Source organism: Anguilla anguilla, chromosome 3 (assembly GCF_013347855.1).
Source record: "Anguilla anguilla isolate fAngAng1 chromosome 3, fAngAng1.pri, whole genome shotgun sequence".
NCBI lineage: Eukaryota > Metazoa > Chordata > Actinopteri > Anguilliformes > Anguillidae > Anguilla > Anguilla anguilla.
This window is the reverse complement of record NC_049203.1, coordinates 37,015,417-37,040,645: the sequence shown is the minus strand read 5'-3', so window position 1 is coordinate 37,040,645 and position 25,229 is coordinate 37,015,417. Positions and strand designations below refer to the sequence as shown.

Below are 25,229 nucleotides of genomic sequence, written 5' to 3'. Positions count from 1 at the left end.
TTCAAAACAAAGTTTTTCTGAACTGTAAGCATTTCACTCCATGTCATTCATTAAGCTATCAATTCTTCCAAGGTTTGATAGTTTCAATATAAAATGCTTAACTCAACTAAAATGCTCAACCAAGATGTTACTCAAGTACATTTTAGAGAAATACACAGCTTACAGTATGCTAACTATTTTAACATATGACAGTGAAATGTAGTTACTTTTTAAAAAGTCTTTTTAAATAGTATCAAATTATAAAATTGTCCAAGACTGATTTATAAATGCTTATGTGCCAAAAATATATATATAGAATAATTCAGAGTTCATTTTGTTGTGAAATACACTTAATGTTCCTTAAACATGTGCATTCACATCTGAGGGACAATCATGATTTCACGATTCATTCATAGTAATTGAACAAAAGAAAAAAAACTGATCACATGCCCATGCAAGTTTATTGTTTGAGATATTTCAATCAACAACAAATTGTAACCTTCACTTAAGGTCAAAATGTAAGATGACCATACATAAATGCAATGTCATGTTTCTCTTTTTTCTCTTTTTTTTAAACCAAGGATGTTCTTAAGTAGAACATCCTTAAAACTTCAACTTGCATACCAAACAATATCAAAATGACAATGGAACAGCATTTATAAACAGTCTCACAGAAGAAAATGGAAAATGACAATCAGGCTAAAGTTGTTACTGAAATATCACAAAATCCTAAACTGACCATCATGCACTTATACACTATACAGTAGTGGAGAGAGAATGGAGCCTGAAATTGAGAATCTGGCTCAAGTTTGAAAATCAGATGTCATTTTGCATTGCGTTTGAATTTAAAACTGCCAGACCCTTTGTTCTTGTGGATTATGTGAAAGAGAACCTTCTTGGCAATAACACTGCTGGCAACAATATCCAGCTCTGCTGCATGGTCCTGGTTAACAACAGTTCCTTCCCACAGCTTAAAGCAATAGGTGCAATAATACTTACGAAGATTAAGTGCATAAGCAAATGAGTCCAGTACAAGCCCTTGGTGTTAGTTGTTCATACCACTTTGAGAAAATCGTTCTTTTGTACTCTTCTTTTGTGAGTTTACAGCATAAATACCACACGAACAGCAGCTATCGCTAAAGATACACCTTAAATCTGAGAATGTTCATACAAATATCAAGTGTCTTGACAATACTTGACAATGAGAATGAGTAAAAAATACATCAAACACTAATAAAACTAGTGAATTTACATAAATAACCAACAGAACTGAAATATAAAATCCTCAATGGGGAATTCGAACTGGAGAGAGGAATGTGAGCAGGATGTTGCATGAGAGAACGCACGCAGTGATTGGCAGCGCATCCTTTTCTCGAATTTACTCCAGGTCCTCCTCAAGTGCGATGGAGCTCGCTGGATCAGATGTAACACCTGTGCGCACACACAAACACACATACAGTGAATACAACTCTTCATATGGGGCGACATAGCTCAGGAGGTAAGACCGATTGTCTGGCAGTCGGAGGGTTGCCGGTTCAAACCCCGCCCTGGGCGTGTCGAAGTGTCCTTGAGCAAGACACCTAACCCATAACTGCTCTGGCGAATGAGAGGCATCAATTGTAAAGCGCGTTGGATAAGAGCGCTATATAAATGCAGTCCATTTACCATTTACCATACCAGTCAGTCATAATTATGGTTATCCTGAACATGTGACCTGGGAAACATTAACCACTTAGCGTAACCCCCCTAGTGGTCAGCACGCCAGTGTGCCTAGATTGCTCATCTCAGACATTCATTGCTCCTGCAACCAAAGTATGAGTTGAATACAGAAACTCTGTGTTCTAGTTTCATTAGTAGACAATACACGGCAACTATGCCAAATACGGAGTTTCGCCAACATTGTCGTGCTGGCCATTCATTTAACAAGTGGCCCCTTCCCTGCAGTCTCAACTACACCCTGCACCCATGACATAATGGACAATATTGTCTATCAGGGTATTCATAGAAATATTCTTTCACCACTCAAAAATCTAATTCCGTCATAGCAACAAGATGGGTCACAGGTTCAATTCCCGGATAGGACTCTGTCGTTGTTCCCTTGAGCAAGGTACAAACCTGCATTGCTTCAGTATATATCCAGCTGTATAAATGGATGCAATGTAAAAAAATGTAATGTCAAATGTTGTGTAAGTCGCTCTGGATAAGAGCGTCTGCTAAATACCTGCAATGTAATGAACCCAACAATAGCCCAAAGATATGCCAATACAGCATTGAAAACGTTGCTCATTGAATAAAAAAATAAACACAATTTAAAAAAAATTATACCATGCCATTCTACAGTCAATATCCATTCTACAGTCAATATCTGGGACAAAATATTGAATAAATATACAACATTTCCATTGGTTTTATGCGTAAAGGTGTCCCTTTTGAGACTGAGAGGTCATATATTGTCTTGCATAATCCGTTTGTGAAATATACATGCATTTGTGACAACTGGGTACCTTCCAAAATAGCTGTGTGTAATACCATGCGTTTACGGTGTTGTCCCCTTTTTAGTACAGTCTGGCTTGATCGACAATTAAGATATCCAATAGATGACAGAATAAGCTTTCTAATAATGCATAACATGCCTAAGTTTGCTTCTGGAATAGCTTTTTGTAGTGTAACGAAAGTTCTCCTAATCGCATTCACTTATGCATTCACTCTGTGGTAGCAGCAAAAGACACTGCACCTGACGAAACTTTATCAATGGTTTTCATAATTTCTTGGAAAATATTATTATTATTGAGCATAGCTAAGCCATATGTCGCTGATAGACCTAGCTGACATCGTTTTCTGGAGTAAAACAGAAGAGGAGAGAACGAATGGACTGATTTACCGTCTCTATATACTTAACACAGATAACATTTCATCATCGCTATAGAAGTATTACTGCTCAAAATATTTCAGTTAAATACGTTATTTTTGAAATTGAGTGTCTTTAAAGAGGTTAGTGGTATTTTATAATGAGGATATTTCACACTGTAATGTAAGCATTTGTTAGTAGCTTAGCAATTTTTGTGTTTCATGCACCAGATATGACTTGAAAGTTGGAACATTGCCAAAATGTGGTGGATGGTTGAATATTGTTTTCATATCGTCCCATCCCCATACAAGAAGACATTACATACTGTAGAGTACAGAAAAACATACGAGAGTTAATTACATATTTTGGTACTGTACCGCATTGAGTGACAATGTTTTTGCATTATTTTTTAATCCGATATCAATGTTTCATCTTAAACCTTCATAAGGGGCTCATTTATATGCTTTATAATGGACAAATAGCATTTTATCCATTTTTGGAGCGATTTTGGATATGTTTCTAGACCCCTAGAAATTTTAGACCACTGTACTGACGGAGAGCTGGTAATTCCCACTTGAAAATTATGCAACAGTGAGTTTCTTGAGTTAAAACAGTTGATTTGTAGTTAAATACATAATTATGTTGTGATTTACAGCAGTGCATAATTCAGACATTTTGGATAGATTTGGAGACACTGGGTACACTGCTTAGTTTTTCTTCATAGATCTTTAGTAGTTCTACATATCCACGCTTAGATTTTATGCACTTGTGGTCAAGGAGTTTTTGATCCAGGACATGTATAGTTTAACCTGCTGTACATATGCAATCTCTCAGTATTTCATTGCAAACTAAAAAAGAGCATTCATTTTTTATTTTTTGCCTAGACAATTGCATTTGTGGCACTTTATTTTTTCCAAAATTATGAATATAAAAGAATCTAAGCATTGCTTCGTTTAAGCCATTTTTTAAGCCTCTGTGGTGTTCACATCTGGAGTTATAAGGCTTTAAATAGGGTACCCCCTAAATGTGCAAAGATTACCCAGATTTGGCATGTGCGCTAAGGGGTAAAACCTGTATCTCGGTCCTTACAGGTAAGCAGTCAGAAAAGCACAAGCAAATATACTATTTAGGACCAACGGAAGTTTGTTGTTGCATGTCTCTAAACCAGCAATGGCCAAGCTTACTCGAATGGGCCAGAGCAAGCGTAGGTGTTTGTTTTAACCCTGCACTAAAATGTCCAGTTCAACTAATCGATATATTGACTGAAGACTACAATCAGTTCATTATCAGGTGTTGTAGTGTGGGGGTAGCCAGTACACAGTACACACATCAATCATTTCACTCACAAGAGACACAGGTCTGATTCATCATCAATGAAAACACTTAGAGCCTTCACTGCTTTCAGAAGGAATTTAAAGGAAAATGTGATCTGACTACACATGTGAAATGTAAAGTCAGTTTTGTGATGCAACATTCAGACAGAAGGTGGAATTTACCTGCATATCATTTACTTACTTGATTCGTCATCGTCATCTTTTGGGGACTTCTCCTCTACATAGCCAAAGCTCAACAACTTAGACATGCTGACAGGGGCTGCCTTCTTGTCGTGGGACCTGTTGTCACACAAAATTACTTTTACACATTTTTTTTTACCCAAGAAACATCAACCGTGTGAGAGAAAATACAGAAATCTGACTTAAGAAAGTCAACTTCAAGACACTAACAGATACACTAAACAAATCTTGGACATTAACCAAGATGATCGGATGTCTGCATGTCACACCAAAACCGTCTAGAATCCCAAGTCACAAGCCATCTGGAATCCCAAATTGGTCACACACTAATTTCACTGAATGTGTTCTTGACATTGCAAATGGTTTCTCCTTCTCCAACAGAGAGTAGCTTACAATCCAATCCTTATCAATTCAAACCGCAGGAAGCTTAACGCAGTTTGCTTTCTATTTACAAAATACCTAGGGCATTCTACAACTCTGTATGCATGAGGGAAGTTGTACTGAAACTTATTAACTTAACCTAATAAAATCTTACCATCTTGCCCAGTCTTATTCTAGTATTTGATCTGAATTGGGCTTAAAATACAATTGCCAGACAAAATCTTGGTTTGCTTCTCCTATAATAAGTATGCAGAAATTTCTAAAATATGTACCGTCACTTTAATAATGGCGCTTGCTATTTGCACATTCAAAGTGGCTAGCTGAATAAAGTTAACAACTATAACAGCTGTTGTATAAACAGCTCTGGAGATGAATGCTAGGATTATAGGGCTAAGATCAGCAGAGAGTAAGTGACATTGGCCATGCAGGTAAATGAAGATTGCTTTCATTTCATAGCCTATATTTTTGTGCCAGCTGTTGTGCTTAGTTTTGGAATAGCAATTAATACTGCCATGTTTGGAATGTTCCTCACTTAATTATCTTGTTCATATCAGAATTGTTTGGCTGTTTATGCCAGACTGATATTGTTCAGTAGTTCAATTCTGACATCAGACTGAATGGACTTGACATGTTGCCTCTGGTTGCACGTAGGCAATCAAGATTGTAGCTAATGATTACACTCCTGTGGTAGAGAACCAGCAAAGCCACAGTGCAATGTTCAATGGCGTTTACAAACAAGGCTCCCCGTAATTTGATCATTAAACAGAGAATAAACAAATCATTTTACGTGATAGGAGGTACATCCGTCATTTTGACAGAAACCAAATTATATTTTCCTTTCCGATACATACAAACAAGACAACGTAGCCGGTGCGCTTTTTGGTAATATGAGACTGCACTCTCGAGAAACAACCTGAGAAGCACAGTGTGAAGGACTAACGTTCTCTTATACTTGTTTGCCTCATCGTTTCCAGAGGCCAGGCTCATCTTCTTCATCTGCTCCGCAGCATGGTCGGCCATGACGATCTGCGCATCGGAAATACGAAAATAGAAATAGCCATTTAGATCCTCCTGGGACCACTCTTTAAACCCCAGGTTAGCTTTTGAAGATTTGAATGTCTCAGTAGGAAAACAAACTAGTCTCCACAATAGTTCTCCTCCTGTTGTGTGAAAAAATGAAAATTCTACACTGAACTACTACATTTGATTACTGGTCTTGGATATTTGGTCTTTGATTTGGGAAAATAAATTTAGTAGGTCTAGTGAATTTATCATTTTCAATAATGAAATTGTTAAATTAATTAAAACACATGGTTATTCTCTACCCCAGTTTACTTTTCAATAAACCAACACAGATTTAAATGTATTGTAACCAAAGTCATAACGCCCTTAAACCCATAGTTTCCTCAAATGTCAGTTGTCAAGTCTTCAGGTTTCTCTGAATATCTGCACTGAAGGCAGTAAAATTAGACCCTTCTAAAACAAAGATGAGTTCATTTTTGCTCAAGCACTTTGGCATCTTTGGCATCTTGCCAAAGCAACACTGCGATTCAAAAGCTTTCTATAGTCACAAAAGGATCACTGTCAAATATGTGCGTCAGGAAAAACAATACGTTTCTACCAAATATATCTCAACAATAACTAGGACATTACCACATGTAACCAATGAAGACCTCAAACCACACAAAAGTCAAAATCGCGCACACACATACCCAAAACAACAAAAGTTTCGTTGAGTTAACCAAGGCAGGTCTAATTGCAAAAATGGTCAACATAAGTGGCCCAATGTCTTATTTGATGCATTCTGTAAAGGCAAAAAAAAACAAGCAAAATGAAAAAAAACAATGGAACAACAAACAATGGAAAAACAAATAAAACAATAACCCCCCATAAAATGGACATTACAGTTGAGATAATCGATTAAATTAACTTCTAAAAAGCAGGGTTGCTAAAAACCTGATGGGAGATTATATTGTCACAGGTGCACGGATGGTCTTTGTCCATTCACCTTATCTTGACCAGAAGTAAAGTTATCAGCTTCCCGCTCCCAAGTGGATTTGTTATCACTCCCAAAGGGAGCACTGGCCCGCAGTATGGCCCCCTTAGTTGGACTTTCCTTGTCCTCTTCAGGAGTCAAAAGCTCCGGGGTTGATCCTTTAGAAGGGCTGCAAGCAGAAAACCATAGTCCATTTTCCCTTCACTTCACTGAAACACACATTTCCTAAACAGTACTTGCTGGTAATATTCTGCTTACAAATACACCGTTTGCGGTAGCCAGTAACTTTAATTGGTCCTCGGCCATCCGAGAAACCTATACAGGCACACACCCTAACAGTGCTTTTCTCAAGATGCCCCTTCAGAATTTGTCGTTTGTTTCTAAAGTTTTCATTTAATATTTGAACGGCATTTAATTTGCATGCCCCATGAAATTTGAATTAGCCTACTTTCACACAGAATTGCAAACAAGAGACAGTAGCCCGGTGATTTTAAAAAGTTGCATTTTAATATCCTGGAACAGATATTTAATTAAACTGAACTACTTTTTAAGAGGTCAATATTAAATAAAATAATAAAACAGCTTTAATAAAAGTTGTGTTAAACATTTGGGAAAGCTGTAATGGCAATGTGTGTCTCCTGGGCACCATTATACAAGTCAGCTAAACAGCGTTCCTTTATTTGAATTTGAATCCATCATAATTTCATCAGGTTAACATAACACAATCACAAACACTTGCAGATTGCCAAACAATGAAATTGGAGATATCTGGAATATGATGATTAAATGCACAAAATCAGGCCTCCTGAAAACTCAAACACATACATTTTCCACAATAGGTCATTTCTCTTTACGTAATGAGATAACTGCCACTAGTGCAGTTTATGATGATTAGACTACACCCAAATTTGAAATTTATTCCTTGAAATGACATTCCTGTCAGCTGTACAGATTGATGCCATTATTATTGCACCTAACAGTAATATCAGCAATTATCTAATTAAGGCTACAATTAAAACATTATGTATTCATTATACAACCTTAGTTTCTGCAGCAACACCAAGATATTACAAGTTCTGCCAGATATTTGCATCAAACCTATCACAAAAAGTAGTGTTAACGCCAAATTGTTCTTCTTCATTGGTATAAAAGCGGGTGGCAATGTGTGCTGCTCTTTTTTCTCTGCAGTACAGCTCAACTGCAAAATCATCTGGGTCAGAAGCAGGCAGTTCATGTGCAGCTGGCAGACTGACTGCAGATTCCCAATCGATGCAACCCGCCGCTCTTTTGTAATGAGATTTAGACAACTCTGCCAAATGAAACCATCTGCACTTCCCAATGGCGACAATCAGCACTGGTACAGACAGTGAACTAAAGACAGAACCCAGTCCTTCAGCACGCTGAGCCATCTTACAGCTTCCATTGGTCATGCTGTTAACGCTCCAGGAAACTGGATTCAAATTGTGGTTATATTCCCCAGAATGACAACTGATCTTCTTCTTTATATTTCTTTCAAGTTTTCAACCCAATTATAACCATTAAATTGTCAAACTATTAAATGATTGTGACCTGATTCAGCGGACAAGACAGGGCGGGCATGTATCCTGCGCTCATTAACATTCCTATCCGTAAGACATGTCACATGTAAACCATTCCTCATCGTTAGCTAGGTTAGAGCTGGTTAAAGCAGACTGTCCCATGCACTAACCTTAAATATTTATATATTAAATATTAAATATTTAAAAAAGGAACACAAACTAGGATTTACCATCATATAGTTAAACCTGAAGCTAATTCAATGTGTAATAATGTTGTAACACTAAGCTACTGCACACTAACATTAGACTCTATAGCAGTCTCAAACTCTGGACATTACACCCCAATATAAAAAGCCTTTGCTTCCACATGTCTAAGCTTGAAAGCTATTTAATTGCCGCTAGCTAATGATAGGCCAACTTAGTGATCTATCACATTCTGCAACAAATTCCAGGCAAGAATGGGCAATGCAAATACTAACTGTACGGATTATTGTAATATTGCACTGCCCGTGGGCTCCAGAAATAAAAATCCATTTCTTGTAACTCTCTTCATTTTTTGGAAAAAGAAAAAAAGTGTATTGCGCTCTCCACATCCAAAGAAGGGGCAATGCTTAGGTATTTTCAACTTTGCATGCCTTACCCACACAAAAGTGGCAAGCGTATCATTTACATTAGATGTAGAAAAGATTTCACTGTTTTTTGTTACATAACTAACAGCCAGTTAACCCTGCCCATGGAAAACCTGGCATTTAGCCAAGGGGAAAAGAATGCCAATTTCAGCACAGGCTTTTATGCATTTTTTGGTTGTTTTTGCAAGAATCATTTTAAAATATTCCTTGGCCATTTGTGAATGCAGAGAAGCATTAAAACAACACATCAGCAATCAGATTTCAGTTTCCTGGACCTTTAAATATAAAGGACACTCTTAATTTGCTTTTAAGCAAACAAGAAATAAAATGTTTTATTATGAAAATAGCAAATATGTAGGACTGAAAAGCCTCAATATCCAAATCAAGTCATAGCGTGAGGTTTCAGATGGTACAGCTAACGGCGTATAAAAATGTTCTTACCACTTTTGTTCCTTGTCTGAGGCAGAGAACCAATCAGGAGGCCTGTATTGTGCATTAGGTTTGGTCTCCAAATTGGTCTCCTCATGCCACAATAAACCTGTGAAAAATAAAGACAAACAGCTGATACTTGTTCCAGTCTGGTATGCCCTCTTCTCCAAAAAACATACTATGCTTACACATTTCTGTCTAGTGTCCTGGTTTCTCTAATCCTTACACTTCACACTTGGCACATAATAAAGGTAATTCTATGAAAACCTCATTGTAGCGCTATATAGCCACACAATACGTTTCAATAAGGCTGCAAGTTTTACCTTTCACTCTGTAAAACATGCCTCCGTTCCCACTAACCGTATGTTATCATATATTCCCTTTATTTTAAAGGATACACATTAAATATAACATACCCCTTTGCCCGCCTTGTTTGGCAAGTTTGACATATTCTGAATCTGTCTCAAATACACCGACGCGACGTCCACGGCTCTTCTCCAAAGGAGCTGTGTCGGCACTGTTTGACAGCCCTGGAATCTGTGAGGTGGGGCCCTGTGCGCCATTGGCTTGATAGTTAGGTTTTGTGCCTGAGAATAGAAGTATAGCTGTAGAAACCTCGTTCACAGTACAATCCTATTATTTGTAAAACAGCAGTGTTGTAATAAACCCCAGCGAGACAACCAAGTTCACTCCTAGTTAGCTTGAATTAACGAACCAACATTTGCGTTTTTCTTGCAGACAATAAAGATCAATCGCATCAAGACGTGGGGTGTTGTGAGAATTTTCTGTTAAAATGATTACATTAGCAAGTTACCACACTACAGCTTGCAAACTACCTCAAACCACCGTTAGGTTAGTTAACATTAGGTAATGTTAGTATGTACAGTGTCGAGTGCTAACGTAGAGAGCAAAACCGAACCCTGCATCTCCATACTCCATCTTAGAAAGGCAAGGTTAAAATCTATCTCGACAAAACCAACGAATCAGACAAAGCATGCAAATCACTTGCCAGGTTTTCTTCGGCGATGGTCCATTTCGGTACTCATGTCTACTTGCTAGCGAGCTAACTATGAATTATGTCCTGCAAATAAAGAAGTTTAAACGTGTTATCAGTGTGTTAGCAAGGTACCTTAGTAAAACCAGACACCGTTAACATAGCAAATGACAAAATGAAAAAACATGACTAGCTAGCAACTAGCTACCTAGCGACCAAACACAGAAACAATCCAAATGAATGACGAACGTCGGTTTACTAGCTTAATCACATCGACGCAACAATGCCGGCGAAGGAAAAAAAAAGATAGCGTTAACGCCAGCAACGTTAGGCCGCAAGTTAGGCCGCTCGCTAGACAACCATACAATTAGTTTCTGCTGTATCGTTACTTTTACTTTTGCAAGTCTTGTCTATGTACCATAATTACAACTCTATGTATGCAATTTGATACTAAAATCGTTTATGAAAAATTCGCGAGCTACCTCGCTTGTTAGCTACCCTTCGGTTTGGGATATTTCAGTTCGATGACTGTTTCCGGAATACAGAGTCAGCTGGTTCGTAACTATGGAAATGGCATCGGAACAGAACGGAAGACGTTCTGAGTCGCTTTGACATTAGATATCCATCTTGATTATCTGAACAAATCCTTTTCACAAACAATGCATATGCTCTCTATAGAAAGGGAGTAAAAAAAAAATGGAAAGCGTAACTAACCAATTCATATTAACAAATAGAGTGTTACAGTGATTACGTCATTTTGTAGGCAAACTCTGTAGTTACTTCCGCCATTGGTTCCCTCGGCAAATTCCAAATTCATTCTTCCCACCCATAAGCATTTCGTTCTCTGTCGAAAATAAGGTCTGTGGTTAACGTATGTCGAAGAGAGTTTCAGGTTTTGTTCTACAAGATAAAATACACCCATTAATATCTCAACCGTGAATTTATATGTAGGTACGTGCTTTAAACAAGTAAGTTGCTATGTTGACATTACAACTGTTTTCACGTGCATGCGGGCTAGTTTGGAAACATGAGTGGCGGTTGCCAGAAAGCGACCATTGTTGTAGTTTCAATATAGCAACTTGTTAGCAACTTACTTTTTTAAAGCACATAACAACCTCAAAATCCACAGTTGAGATATCAATAGGTGTCATTTATCTCGTAGAACAAAACGTGGAGCTCTCTTAGGCTTACGTTCACCACAGACCTTATTTTTGGCAACAAAAAACGAAATTCCTATGGGAAAAATGCATTGGAAATCTGACTAGGTAACCCATGGCTCCAAAAAGCAAACTTACTTTTGGGTTTTAGGACTACAAACTGTAACGCCAAAAGTTACGCCTTGAGAACCGAGAGTTTGCCATTTTTCAGGGTTTCTTACAGAAATAATCACACTGACCACAACATATTTTTTAATGGTTTTTTTGATGAACACTTACACACCAGAAAAGATATGCTTATGCTTGCTTGTGAAGTCCTCTATAGGCAGCAACTATTGTCCAATCTGGTGCATGGTAATGGTAAATGGACTGCATTTATATAGCGCTTTTATCCAAAGCGCTTTACAATTGATGCCTCTCATTCGCCAGAGCGGTTAGGGGTTAGGGGTCTTGCTCAAGGACACTTCGACATGCCCAGGGCGGGGTTTGAACCGGCAACCCTCCGACTGCCAGACAATCGGTTTTACCTCCTGAGCTATGTCGCCCCATATGCATAATGGGAGTGGATTGGTTTAACAACAAGGACATTTTGCTGATGAGGAGTTATGTGGTAAATATTGTGTCAATGTATGTCTGTCACAAGTGGGTATACAGAAGATGACTGTGGACAATCATTGAGGGAGATATGCTGCTTACTTAAGGCTGTGGAGACAGCTTTTTTTTAAATATACCACTAATAGTTTCCCTTGATGGACAACAGAGTGTTCAGCTTCTCTGATACTGAACAAAGGTAATCAAGTGTCAGTGAAAGAAGACACAGGCTAAGGAAAGATTTCTGGTTATCATATTGCTAAAAGGACTCGAGAGGTAGAAATTGTGACAGTTGAAAATGGTACCCCTCATGTGTAATTAGCCTGGTGTTTTTCAATAATTATTCCTGAAATTCTCCTGGTTATTCAATAATGTACCACATTCATTTTAAGCTGATGATGGAACGAGCTGGTCAAGAGAGGAATGTTAATTTTTGGTTCTGAAAACAAAAAGTTGTTTGAACCGGAAAGAGGTTCAATTCAGTTTTAATTTTAACTACCTTTTACCAGGGACATAGGAGTGAGTTTGACATTGGGGGGGATACATTAGCTCCCCAGCCCCTACTGCCACCCGCCCCCACAATAAATGTTAGTGGAAAAGCTCATTGGGTCCACCATAGCCACCATTATTGGAATTAAAGATGCAGACACATGCTGGCCTCATCCATTCTCACCTGCCAGAGCAGGCTTTGTTGTTTATTTATTGTACTGTGTGTATGCAAGATGCAAGATACCTCCCAGTCAGTAATAGACTCAAGAAGGCACAGTAGACGCCCTCAAGTGGGCACACTAATGAAAGTATCATGTTTAATCAAATTAATTAAACTGTATTTAACCCCCTAATATTGAAATGCGTGGATTAAATACATCACAGATGTTCTGTGTTTAGACACCTAACTAAAAGCATTCATAATAAATGTGCAATAAATGTGTGATACAGGTGAGGCATGCCAACTGAACAAGGTTGAAGAAGAGCTACTTTACATGCAAACCTGGGTCAAATAGATATTTAAAGTAGGCTATTACATACAAATACATTTAAGGAGCATTTATGTGTTTTTGCAATTACTTTCAAATATGTCTTTAAAAATATTTAAAATACTGAATTTTCAAATACAAAGTATTTTCTTTAATGGGATTATTTGAAAATACTTTCACAACATAAGGCCAGTGGTGCAACATGTACAACAATTGTACCAAGCTGTTGAAAGACTTGAAAACACTGGATATGCGGGAATCAGCTCTGAATGTTGAGAATTTTGTCAAATTAGAGGACAGTATTTTGATGAGAATGCATCAAATGACTGCTGACAGCCCCAGTCCAATTGTACCGATTTCCATTGTTAATTGGTAGTGAATATGCATGGATTATTTCATTTTATCAGTGCCTAACCTTAAAAAATGTAAAAGATGGGACTGTACATATGGCTGTTGAACACTCTGACAACAGAAAAAAAGGGCCACTAACTTAAAAACAAATTGCATGGGTACAAATAAACAGGCAAGTAGCTTATCAAGAAGTCTGAGTTTGCCATCCCCCAATGCAAAGATATGCATTTAGGCTACTGTCTGTAGTGCATGGGTTGTTTAAAGTTGCCATCTTAGATTACCGTTGCCCATAATCCAAATTCAAACCCTTAGCCCCTAGTAGTTCCCCTGGAGTGCCCTCAGTATTATAACTCGCTGACATCTCATCGAGTGCCGCTCACAAAGATTGTACAAAGAACTCTGTGATATCCCCTTCAGTGTGAAACCTACATTGTTGCTGGCTCAGCCATTTCTGTTGTTTATCACAGAAATATTTCTAAATATTTTAAAATTGTATTTGTATTTTAATGTATTCTTAAAAGGCTCTAAATACTATTTGAAAAGTATTTGGTTTCCCAGGAAAGTATTTATTTAAAGGAATGTATTTTTAAATACTATTTGGGAAAGTATTTGGTTTTCCATTAAGATAATTTAAGTAAATCAAATACAAAGTATTTCATGTGTAAATGTATTTGACAATACTTCAAATATGTATTTAACTACATTTTCAAATACACATACAAATGCATATTTTTATTTGACCCAGGTCTTTCTACATCTCAACACCACCTCCCCTCCACTTCTCTATGTTACATCACATTTATTTGGCGGATGTTTTTATTCAAAGCGACGTACAATAAGTGCATACCAAGGGTCATTGGAACAACTACAAAACACAAGTCAGATAAGGTACTATACTCATTATGTAACAGTTATTCATAGCCATGAACACATTAAGTCCAGTTCACACAGTAATCATAGGATAGGTCAGAAAGTTATGGTCAAACTAGGAGGCATGACAATGAGCTTACATCAACATAACAATACAAGTGCAATATAAGTGCTGGATGAAGAGATGCATCTTCAGACCATGGTGGAAGATTAGCAATGACTGAGTGGTTCATAGAGGAACAGGGAGTTTGTTCCACCATTGGGGAGCTAGGGTGGAGAAGCTCCGTGGTTGGGACGAGCGAGAACCATTCACCTGGATGGCAGGGAGTGAAAGTTACCCTGCTGCAACAGAGCGGAGTGGTTGAGCTGGCGTGTAGAATTGAGTCATGTCCTTTAGGTAGTAGGGGGCTGTCCTGTTGGCTGCAGTGTAGGTGAGAGTCTACACATCCAAACTCTCTACTGACACATAGAATCTATTAAATTTATCTAACATATTAATTAACATTCTCTGAAAATATGACATAGAGAAAGAAAAAGATAAGATAGACATTTGCCTTCAAAAGAAAATTATTTTCAGTAATGTGCTGGCATATCAGAACATTTCAAATAACACAAATATACAAAAAAAGTATTTGAATTCCCCTTTCTCCCTACCCAACTTTCACTCTCAAAAAGTAAATAAATAAAAATACTGGATCACAAAAAAATCAACTACACTTTTTAGATTCCACCCTATCATCGAAATGCTGGTCAGTGTAACATTATGTGACGAATATGTGTGTCAAACATAGTAATACGATGCGTTGCACCATATTAAACGTTGGACTGGATCCGTTTCTGGACTTCTTTTGCCGGCACATTTTTGGATGAAGGAATACTGGAAATAAATTAAATGAAGACTGCCAAATCTTTTAGACTTTTAACCCGGCTCCGATACTCTCAGCAAACATTACAATGCATTGCAGTTTCAAAAAAGTCTATTGATAGCTAGATTCATGGAGCCAAAAAGATTTGATTCTTTGATACGTGCAAGGCTCCCAAAAACATAGTCAATTAATGCATTTATGATATATTGAGGAATACATATGACTTTATAATAACTATATAATACAATTTGAACAATGCAAGCAACTTATTTTAATACTACAATAGTAATAGCATAGTATTCATGTTACCTTCCTCCCATACGACTGCTAAATTGCAAAATCTAGCAGGACCTAGTGGTCCTCTGCTGTGACTAGTCTTTGTCTTTGTCTGGAGGGCTCAAAATTAAATTGCACCTGACATCAGACTGACAATGCCTCTGGGCTGTGCACTGAGTGCACTGGCTGACACAGTGGAACATGGGTTTCTTGTCTGTCCTAATTCTAGTACATAAAATGATATTTTTAGACAGAACTTGGTTTCAGTGATTTTGTGCATATCATGGTGCAGTGTCTGTGGTTCAGATTTCTGTGATTGACAGGGGATAGTAGTGATGATAGGATTGTGGAGTTATTTACATTTCTTAAATCACAAAGTGCACAGATTAGTGATTTCAAAAGGGGTAATAAAAAAGGATGTGAAGGCACGGGTATATGGAGAACTTTTTTCTGTTTTTTCCTTCATTTGTTCACACTTCTTTTTGACCACGTTCTCTTCAAATGGTTAGATGAAAAAACTCAGGGCCAAATTACTTGAAATAATTCAGGAAACATTGGTTAGCACTGCTTCCGAATATGGCTTGTTTAATTTGTGTGACCTAAGATAGCCAATATTGTTTCTTTTAACTTGGCCTAATTTTAATATCAGTCATATTAATGGCAGGCCTATATTTTTCGAGTTTAAATGACTGACTTAAGGACAGTACTTTGTATGCGTGAGTAACTTGGTATTTTTGTACGTTGAAAACGTATTTTTTAATGGCTTTTTATGTTTTGCACTCCGCGACAGCAGGTGGCGGTAAGCACATTTGTAGTTGACTCGAAACCACAATTCATCCACTTAACGAGGAGGCGAAATTCAAGAAGAAGGGGAAGAAGAAGAGTTGTTTTTCTTCTCCAAAATTGAGTGTAACCAGTTAGCAGGCTAACTTTATTTAGTTTTGAGCACCGTCCCAATTTTCCTGTTAACTTTGGTGAACATAAGCATCCAAGTTAATTAATTCGCTGTCCTGAAGATCGCTTAATATTTTGAAACTTTATGGAAGACCTCGAAGACCAACAATGTTGGCTGAAATTGAAAGTTTGCTTTTGATGAGATCAAACAAAAACTCTCCGGGTTCGAGACCTATGATGGCTAGCTAGCTAAACACCAGCTTTTGGGAAGTTACTGGCGAACTATCGTTACTAGTTAACGTTATTCAGCCGTCTTGAAACCACATCATTCTGCTAACTTAACGTTACGGTAAGCAATACACGTTTTTTTGCATGGTCTCATTAGAATCGTATGGTCTGATAATAAATGAATGAAACTATCGAGCTAATTTCGACTGTTTAGCGTTAGTCTAGTCTAGTTAGAAAGATGGGTAGATAGCTTATGTTATAAGATAGCTAACTCGTAAATCCTAGCGGTCTGTCCCAGCTGATTTTCGTTTTCCGACAATAAAGAGTAACGTACTGGTTAGCTAAGGTTGTACATTTGCTCGGAGCCCATACAATTGGTAGCTTATATAATATGAGTAACTCCAATTATAATATAAGTTAAGCCTGCTAACATTACTTCAATTTAAAAGCTAACGTTAGCTGGTAACTTGGATGGTTAATGCCTACTTAACGTCAGCTCTTTGTTCAAACTTTTTTGTCAAATCTTGTTCACATCTCTTCTCTTTACACTTGTAGGAAGGTGATAATCCAGAATGCTTTTTTTGTTTTTGTTTTGGGAAGCATAGCTTTAGAACATTTTCGTCCCCATTATTTTTAGTTTCTACGTGTGTGGTCCCATTGGAGTGTTGCAATATCTGCGGCACTCGACTGAGTACTAAACATTACGGCAGCCGCTATGAAACATTCTTCAAAATCAAATAACACTATTTTAAATAGAAAAGTGAATGGGTTCACGTTGACATGCCGTTTATTTTCTGAGCAGTTGTAAAAAAAAAAAAAAATAATAATAATAAAAAGATTACATTATTTACAAGTGCTGGATTTCTTACAGACTCATTTTGTGCAGTAGATACAGATACCTTATGTTATCGGTCTTTAAACCGTTAGTGTCGGTAATATCGAGACGAATGGTTTGCCGCATTCTCGGTTCCACCATGATCTGAAAATATGTAATCTAAGAAATCTGTAATTCTATAGCGCAAGTACTGGTAATGTCAATGGGTTCACAAGAGAGCACAATTGGCATGTCTTTAAGATTGGTACGAATGGCACTAATCACTGTGTCAAAGTAGATTCTTTTGATGAAGAGACCACATGTCTCACCTGGGTTCAGTGAAATAAAATTCACATTCTATTGACTGATTGCAAGCTCACTTATGTCCTGACCATGACCATAGCACCTCTAGGTTTGTTACCTTTGTATTGGCTTGGCTGGTTACCGTCTGCCTCTCTTTTAATGTAGGTGCTTTGCACAAGCATACAGCCCGCAATTTTGTTGAATAAATAATTACATCATGCTGTATTTTAATCTACAAGGTTTTTGCCAGCTAAATTATGAATATTCTGGCAATTTTCCATAAAGTTCACTTACTTTTGTCCACAAGTTGAACTTGTTATTATCAGTTTAGCAGGGGTTGTTTAGTTAAGCTCATCACAAGAATTTTAGGTGATGTTTAACTTCAGTAGTATGCTCCTAGTTAAAATACACTAAAATTATGGCCAAAAGTATGTTGGCACCTGAATGTCACACCCATATGTGCTTATTGAACCTTGCATTCCAAAACCATGGGCATTAATACGGAGTTGGTCCCCAATTTGCTGCTATAAGGGCCTCCACTCTGGGAAGGCTTTCCACTAGATTTTGGAACGTGGCTGCAGGTATTCGCTTTTGTGTAGCCGCAGGAGCATTAGTGAGGTCAGGCACTGATGTTGGCCGATAAGGCCTGGCTTTCAGTCGGCGTTCCAATTCATTCCAAAGGTGTTCGTTGGGGTTGAGGTCTGGGCTCTGTGCAGGCCAGTCAAGTTCTTTCACACCAAACTCAACAAACCATTTCTTTACGGTCCTTGCTTTGTGCATGGGGGCATCATCATGTTGAAACAGGAAAGGGCCTTCCCCAAACTGTTACCACAACGTTGGAAGCCCACAATTCTCTAGAATCTCTTTGTATTCTGTAGCATTAAGATTTCCCTTCACTGGAACTAAGGGGCCTGGCCCAAACCATGAAAAACAGCCCCTGACCTTTTTACAGACCTTACAATTGGCACAGTGGGTCAGGTAGCATTGTCCTGGCATGTGCCAAAACCAGATTTGTCTGTACATTACATTACATTTATTTAGCAGACGCTTTTATCCAAAGCGACGTACAAAAGTGCATTTCATGGTCATGGACAACTACAAAACACAGGTTCAATAAGGCATGGTACTCATTTCGTACAGCTATTTCTAGCCAAGGACACAGTTCAGTTCACACAGTGAACACTATTCTGACCTAATTTATGCCAAGCCAAACTAGGGAGAAGTACAAGCTACAATATTAGGACAAATACAAATTACCAAAAGTGCTGGAATGAGGGTACATGTAACATGAGTGTCATGAAAGGGGGGATTTGAAGTGGAATGATATACAGAGTGGTGGCAGTTAGTCCAGGTATAGACTGAAGAGATGCGTCTTCAGACCACGGCGGAAGATGGGTTGGGAGGGAGAGATTCTTAGAGGGACAGGGAGTTTGTTCCACCACTGGGGAGCTAGGGGGGAGAAGCTCTGTGATCCCTTTACTCAGGTGGGAGGGGGTGCTGCTGCAGAGCGGAGTGGTCGAGCAGGCGTATAGAATTGAATCATGTCCTGCAAGTAGATAGGGACCATCCTGTTGGCTGCAGTGTAAGCGAGGGTCAGGACTTTGAACCTGATCCTGGCAGCGACTGGTAGCCAGTGGAGTGACCGCAGCAGAGGAGTGACATGGGAGAATTTGGGAAGGTTGTCGATGAGTCGGGCAGCTGTCAGACTACCAGATAGTGAAGTATGATTTCCAGAGAAGGCATTTCCAATGGCAGTGCTTTACAGCACTCCAGCCGACGCTTGGCATTGTGCATGGTGATCTTTGGCTTGTGTGTGGCTGCTTGGCCAAGGAAACCCATTTGTTGTTGCTCGTAGATGTTTCCACATCACTGTAATGGCACTTACAGTTGACCGGAGCAGCTGTACCAGGGCAGAAATATGACAAACTGACTTGTTTGAAAGGTGGTGTCTTATGACAGTGCTGCATTAATAGTCATTGAGCTCTTCAGTACGACCCGTCCTACTGCCAGTGTTTGTCTATGGAGATTGCATGGCTGTATGCTTGATTTTGTGCAGCTGTTAGCTCTGGATGTGGCTGAAATATCCAAACCCACTAATTATAAGGGGTGTCCGCATACTTTTGACCGTGTGGTGTATGTAGGCCTAGATGGTATAAATGAGCTCATACCTTGTGGACAATTCATGAATTTTCAACATAATTAATTCAAGTCATTCATTAGCCTAAGTCTGTTGTCACTACAATAAAAGGACGCAAGTGGAAGCTATGCCGCATGTGGAAATGATTCAAACCATTAGTCACTTGAATCTTGTGAGCATTATGTTGTAGAAAGCAGGAGTAAACACTTTTCCATTCTCCTTCTCTTTTAGAACATTTCCTATGGACTTATCGGTTTTTTGTTCATGATATGAGTCTGTTGTGTTGGGTGAAAGGAAGAGTGTTCAGGGATTCACGTATGAAATAGATGATGGACATCTACTTTATATTTTCCCCCCACTGACACCCAGGCCTTCTGTATTGCTATTATTAGACACTGTTAAATAGTGGAAATGTGGCGTATGTAATAATGAGTGCCAGTCCATTGAGAGTGTCACATTCAGAGCTCTGTTGCCCGCTCGTAAGGTATTTCCCTAGATTTGCTACAATTAAATGTAGCCTACTTGTGGTATGTAATCTAACCTGAGTCTATCCATCTAGATAAGCATGTCCGCATGTATGCTTGTAGTTTGTAGGCCCTGGGGAGACCTGATGTATGTTCTCTGTGATATCAGATCCCCTTTTGGAAGCCAATCAAGATCATTAACTCTCATAATGAAGTCTCTCAGTGGTGGATTCTGAGATGCTAATCTGACGTGAGGGTCATTTCAATGCCAACCCACTCAGGCTTTGATATGAAAGTAATCTGGTAGCTAGTTGGTGCACGAAGTTCTGTTCTTCTTGAACATTCTTTTTGACCTATGACTTGATGAAACTGACCTAAAATCAGAAAGGGACTTTTTTTTTACCAGAAAACACCTGAGCTCAGGTTAAATGATATAATGGGGGGGGGGGTAAAAAGAACCCTCTAGATAGCTAAGTTCTGTTAATTTATCAGACAAGGGTTATGTTATGGGGTTTTTTCTGCCCCAATTTCAGCCCAGTCCAAGATTCTGCATAGGTTTTAAAATGCGTGCCCTTGCTGTACAAAGCTTTGGTACAGGTCATCCAAAATTCACACCCTTTTGGTTCATATCCCCTCAAGGGGAATACATTTGTTTTGCAATGTGACTTAGGCCATTTGCCTCTTAAAACATTTAAAACAGAAAAGTTCAGACCAGAATCACCCATGTGGTGGCTCCTAAAAACATACCGTTATTTAGAATAGATTCCAATGAAATTTACAGGAGTCAAATTTTTTACAGATATTACAGGTGGCTGATTCTCCATATTTTTGCCAAAAGTTGTCAGTGGTTTAGCTAGAGCTTTTATATCAGAACCAACAATATTGCACAATATTGGGAGTTTGGGATAGCGTTAAAAGTGGTTGAGTTTTAATTGGAGATTGCTTTACTGTAGTAGACGACAGTTCATTTGAAGTAGTAGGCCTAGATGGTAATTTGTTTTATTAGTAACCTTTATGCTTTTTGAGCAGTTTAAAATTCGCACTGATGATTATGAGTTGCAGACAGACATTTTAAGTAACAAATTCTGTCACAATATTTCAAGTGCTGTCTGATCTGGCCCCTGGCCATTTCTGCTGTGTCTGAGCAGTTGCCCTCTCGGTACTGATGAATGCCACAGAGTGAATAATTTGTGAGGCTCGAGTAGTTTATAATGCCAAAAGTAGTTTTGGGGAGCAGGGGGGTGGGGGGTGGGGGGTGGGGGGAGGTTTCTCCGACCGCTCTCCGCTCAGCGCACAGTAATTTGGCTGTCAGAAACAGCTGGCGGTACGGGCTGGAACAATGCGGCAGCCGAGTCAGGGAGGAGGGCGATCGCTCTGAGGACCCCGCGGGAGGATCGGGTTTCAGGCCGTCATTAGAGGCGGAACCGCAGCCGAGCGCGCAGACCCGCGGCTTCAGGACCGAGCCGGAGCCCCGGCCCAGACAGAAACAGGGTAGGTGCGAGCGAAACCCAGGAGGGGAGCGTCGCAAGCGTGAGCGTTTTTGAGTCCGCGCACGTACGTGGGGGACCTGGCGAAGGACTCCCCAGACGGAGCAGCAACCTTTCTGAGGAGCCGTCGGTTCAGATGCCTGCCGAGAGACGCTGAGCTTCGTTTCCATGCGTTGACATTCGGGCCGGGAGTAAGTTGTGCTTGTAGTTTCTCTTTTCTTCTGTTGATTAGAGGCGGATGTGTTATCAGGCTGCAAAGCAAGGCATTGTAGGGGTCCTCCAGTCTCTTTGTCAATCTGCTTTTTTTGCGAGCGGTCTCTGTCAGATGCTTGTTTTAGCTCTAATCTGTAAGCGTTTAATAACCGTGCGCCCAGCGCAGCCAGAACGCATCTTGAATTCTGCATCTGAGACCGACTGTAGTTAGTTGGAGCCGAGTTCGCTGCAGGCAGGAAGTGGGACTGTCGCTTAAAGCTCTCCCCCTCCAATATGTGCCATTCTGGCGTTTGTGTTCCTCCCTGACGTTCCTGTGCATCGTTGCTTTTTCCCCCTCTGCGGCGCAGATTTAAATGCCCCTGGAGTTGGCTGTTTGTGCGGGCATAGTTCACGGCAGCTCTGGGGTTCCACGCTCTGCCGTTACCCCGGATCGCCACGGAGACGGTCTGCAATGCACGTTTTATGAGGCCCCTCGCCTGCCCGGCTGGGCCCGTCCCTCAGCCTCTGGAATGAGTTATAACCACACTCCTCTCCTCTTAATGCTCCCTGTTCATCTCTGCATCCTTCTTTTCATTTCTGATGGATTGCATGATGATACGCATCAGACGTCCATTAACTGACCTGCGCATTGCAGCAGTTTCCTTTTCAGTTTCCACAGGTCTGTTCCGACAGGGTTTGTATTCATTCCCTTTTTTTCAGTAGATTTCTTTTTTTTAGTAACACTGGTGTTATTGTTGAAAAGTACTAAAAAAGTGTATGAATTTAATGAATGCACATGTCATGTGTAATTCAGTTGGTTTAGACTATGCTCTGTTGCATAACAGGATGATGAAACTACAGCAGTGTAGAGTAGAACAGTAGTTGGCTAGTTTAGTCAAAATGTCCTACCTGTAGTCCAGTGTCAAAATGTGAAGGTTCATATTGGTGAGGACTGTGTTTTCATACTGATCCTGTGGATGGGCCATTCGACCATTTTGGGAGGTAACTCTCCAGTGCACTGAAGTGTGGGTTGAAGAGATGCTCGTCCCTCTCTCTCTGCCGGTCGCATAAGGCCACCACTACAGTGCCACAGCAACCATCAGACTCCTGGCTCAGATAAAAACGACACTTCCCACTTGTGTTTCCACGGCTCAGTGACTCTGTAGCCTATGCAGGGCTTGGTGTTTAGGGCCGTCTGTACGAAACCTTGAGTGCACTCCTCCACTTTGGAAGGATTGCTGGCCTGAATGCGACAGACGTTAACCGTGTCCTCGTCTGCTTTACTACTTCACTCCATCACCAGATGGAATTAAGACTTCAAAATAGGTGACCAGATAGAGTAGGGTATAAAGTCAGGGCAAACGCATGGTTGGAGATTGCGGTCACAAACTGGAGGGTCGGGGTTGGGGAGACCGGGGGGGTGGGTGTGGACTTTCAAGTCGAAACTTTGGATACATTAATTCTAATATTGGGACAAACGGCAGTACTTTCCTCAGGACAAATGCTCTCAAATCAGGACTGTCCCCATTTAATTAGGACGCCTGGTCGCCTACTTCCGTGGCATAGCAGTTGCAGCCATTCAGTCCTTTACTACAGGTAGGTGAGTGTCATGAGTCACAAAGCCACTTGTTCTAGGCTTTCCTCTCAGTGCACTCCACCTCCATCAGTGACATTATGACTGATTATGACTGAAATTGTTTCATTCCTATATTGAAAAAGCACCAAATTGTTATGAAAAACTTTAGAACTCACAACCTGGCTAAAGCATGGGTGGCAAAAGCTATTCTCTTGTCTGGAAAGAAGTCATAAACATGGTAACCGAAGCTTGACTCGACGCTGGAGAGCTCTAATGTGGTCGACCCCCGCAGCCCTTCTTTTTCTTGATTTTGTTCATCTGCTGAGAGCGGGGGTGCTTGATTTGACCGCTTTTGTTCTCCTTTCTTTTTCCGTCCTCGAAGGGCCGCTGCCAAACGTATCCCAGAGTCCTCTGATTAAACACACTGGAGGTATTCATTACATCTTCTGTTTTACTCATGCTCTGCCTAACCACAACAGAATGATACCAGATCCAGGGCCCAGCATCCTGACTGAAAAAGGGTAGCCAACCAGAACAGCCCGAGCTCCCTGCGGGGGTGTGGCCTGGCACAGCATCAGCTCTGTGAACACAATCCGTCGGCCGCTGCCAAAGAATTTGGTGTGTGGCAACAGAAGAGGGTGCGCAGGCAGAACTGGAAAACCTCATTTAAACCTCATTTTGTTGTCAATGTGTTCTGCAGATGGGCATGGGCATATTTGCTGTCCTTGCTTTTCACTGGCTTTTGAGGCTTCTAAAATTGTCTTCATTTTTAATTTACATCTTTTTATGTAATTGTTAGCAATATAGCTTAAATTAAGGGCAACATGATCAAACTGTTACTCTTAATGGATTGGTTAGCTCTTTCTTACATCTTAAGGGGTAAATAATCCCTATAAAAATGAAAATACACTCAAGTACAAAAAAACCAGCTTGTTAAAATTCTGGGGTTGCAATTGTGGATGGAACGAAAAGCAGCATACACCAAGTTTGAGGTTGGGAGGCACTGTTCTTAAGAAATCATTCTTCAGAGACCGTATTACATTGAATAGAAATATTAATTGATCATTAAATGTCTTGGGATCTGAATGGGGAACATTTATTCAGAATGCATAACCATTTCTGACTATGATGAATACTATGACCTTAATATGACCAACTGGAATTTGAAAAATGTCTAATCGACATCAATTAGCAGCTTGTTACAATTCAGAGGTTTCAGCAGTGGCTGGAATGACACCTGACAAACACACGTGACCAGAAAATGTTAAGCTCAACTGATGTTGATAACTTGTGAGTGGTATCCCATTGCCGATGCTGATATGGGTGTCTCAAGTGTCTCCCTCGTGTCTCGAGTATGCACGTCATTATGGCTGGGTCCGTGTGTTTCTGACAGCTGTGTGATCTGACTTTAGTAAGGCCTTAAGTGCGTAATGACAAGCATTTACAGATGGAGTAGGCTACCCTCTGCTAGCATCTCATTACGTCACTGCTAACTAGAAGCCAAACTGTAGCTGAGACCAGTACAGAAACCAAATTGTTTATTTTACTTTCTGCCTTGTTAATATTAAATGTCTGTTTTATTTGAATTGGTAAACCTAATCCACATCCTAAGCAAGGATATCTTGCGGTGTTAATTCCAAGAAATAGCAAAAAAATCAGTGTAAAATAATTTCCAGGTTTTTTTTTTTTTTCTCGTTACTGTCCGTGCTCTGCCTGTGCTCGGGCCTCTGTCCTGCTG

The 25,229-nt window shown here is 39.7% G+C and overlaps 2 protein-coding genes across 5 annotated transcripts in view; one reads left to right on the top strand and one right to left on the bottom strand.

The window, feature by feature from the left end:
* Window positions 1-421: 421 nt before the first annotated feature.
* Window positions 422-10,904, bottom strand: c3h7orf57 (chromosome 3 C7orf57 homolog). Of its 3 annotated transcripts, none has more exons than XM_035411555.1 (8): window positions 10,791-10,904; window positions 10,324-10,395; window positions 9,731-9,901; window positions 9,327-9,423; window positions 6,731-6,887; window positions 5,675-5,748; window positions 4,343-4,440; window positions 422-1,410 (listed from the first exon to the last, which is right to left on the bottom strand). In XM_035411555.1, the coding sequence occupies exons 2-8, from the start codon at window positions 10,358-10,360 to the stop codon at window positions 1,358-1,360; spliced, it is 687 nt and encodes a 228-aa protein (XP_035267446.1). In that variant the 5' UTR covers window positions 10,361-10,395; window positions 10,791-10,904; the 3' UTR covers window positions 422-1,357. The 3 variants fall into 3 exon arrangements, with proteins under 3 accessions (XP_035267446.1, XP_035267444.1, XP_035267445.1); XM_035411553.1 differs by having other exon boundaries at window positions 5,663-5,748; window positions 10,791-10,903; XM_035411554.1 differs by having other exon boundaries at window positions 5,663-5,748; window positions 10,807-10,876.
* Window positions 10,905-16,239: 5,335 nt separating this feature from the next.
* The window catches only part of LOC118223491 (activin receptor type-1-like), a 32,706-nt gene continuing 23,716 nt past the window's right edge, over window positions 16,240-25,229 (top strand). Inside the window, exon 1 of one of the 2 annotated variants that reach the window (XM_035410101.1) lies at window positions 16,240-16,639. The gene's annotated coding sequence lies outside the window, so the exon portion shown is untranslated. Of the gene's footprint in view, window positions 16,640-21,549; window positions 21,728-25,229 lie in introns of those variants that run through there. The other variant, XM_035410104.1, reaches the window with a different exon arrangement.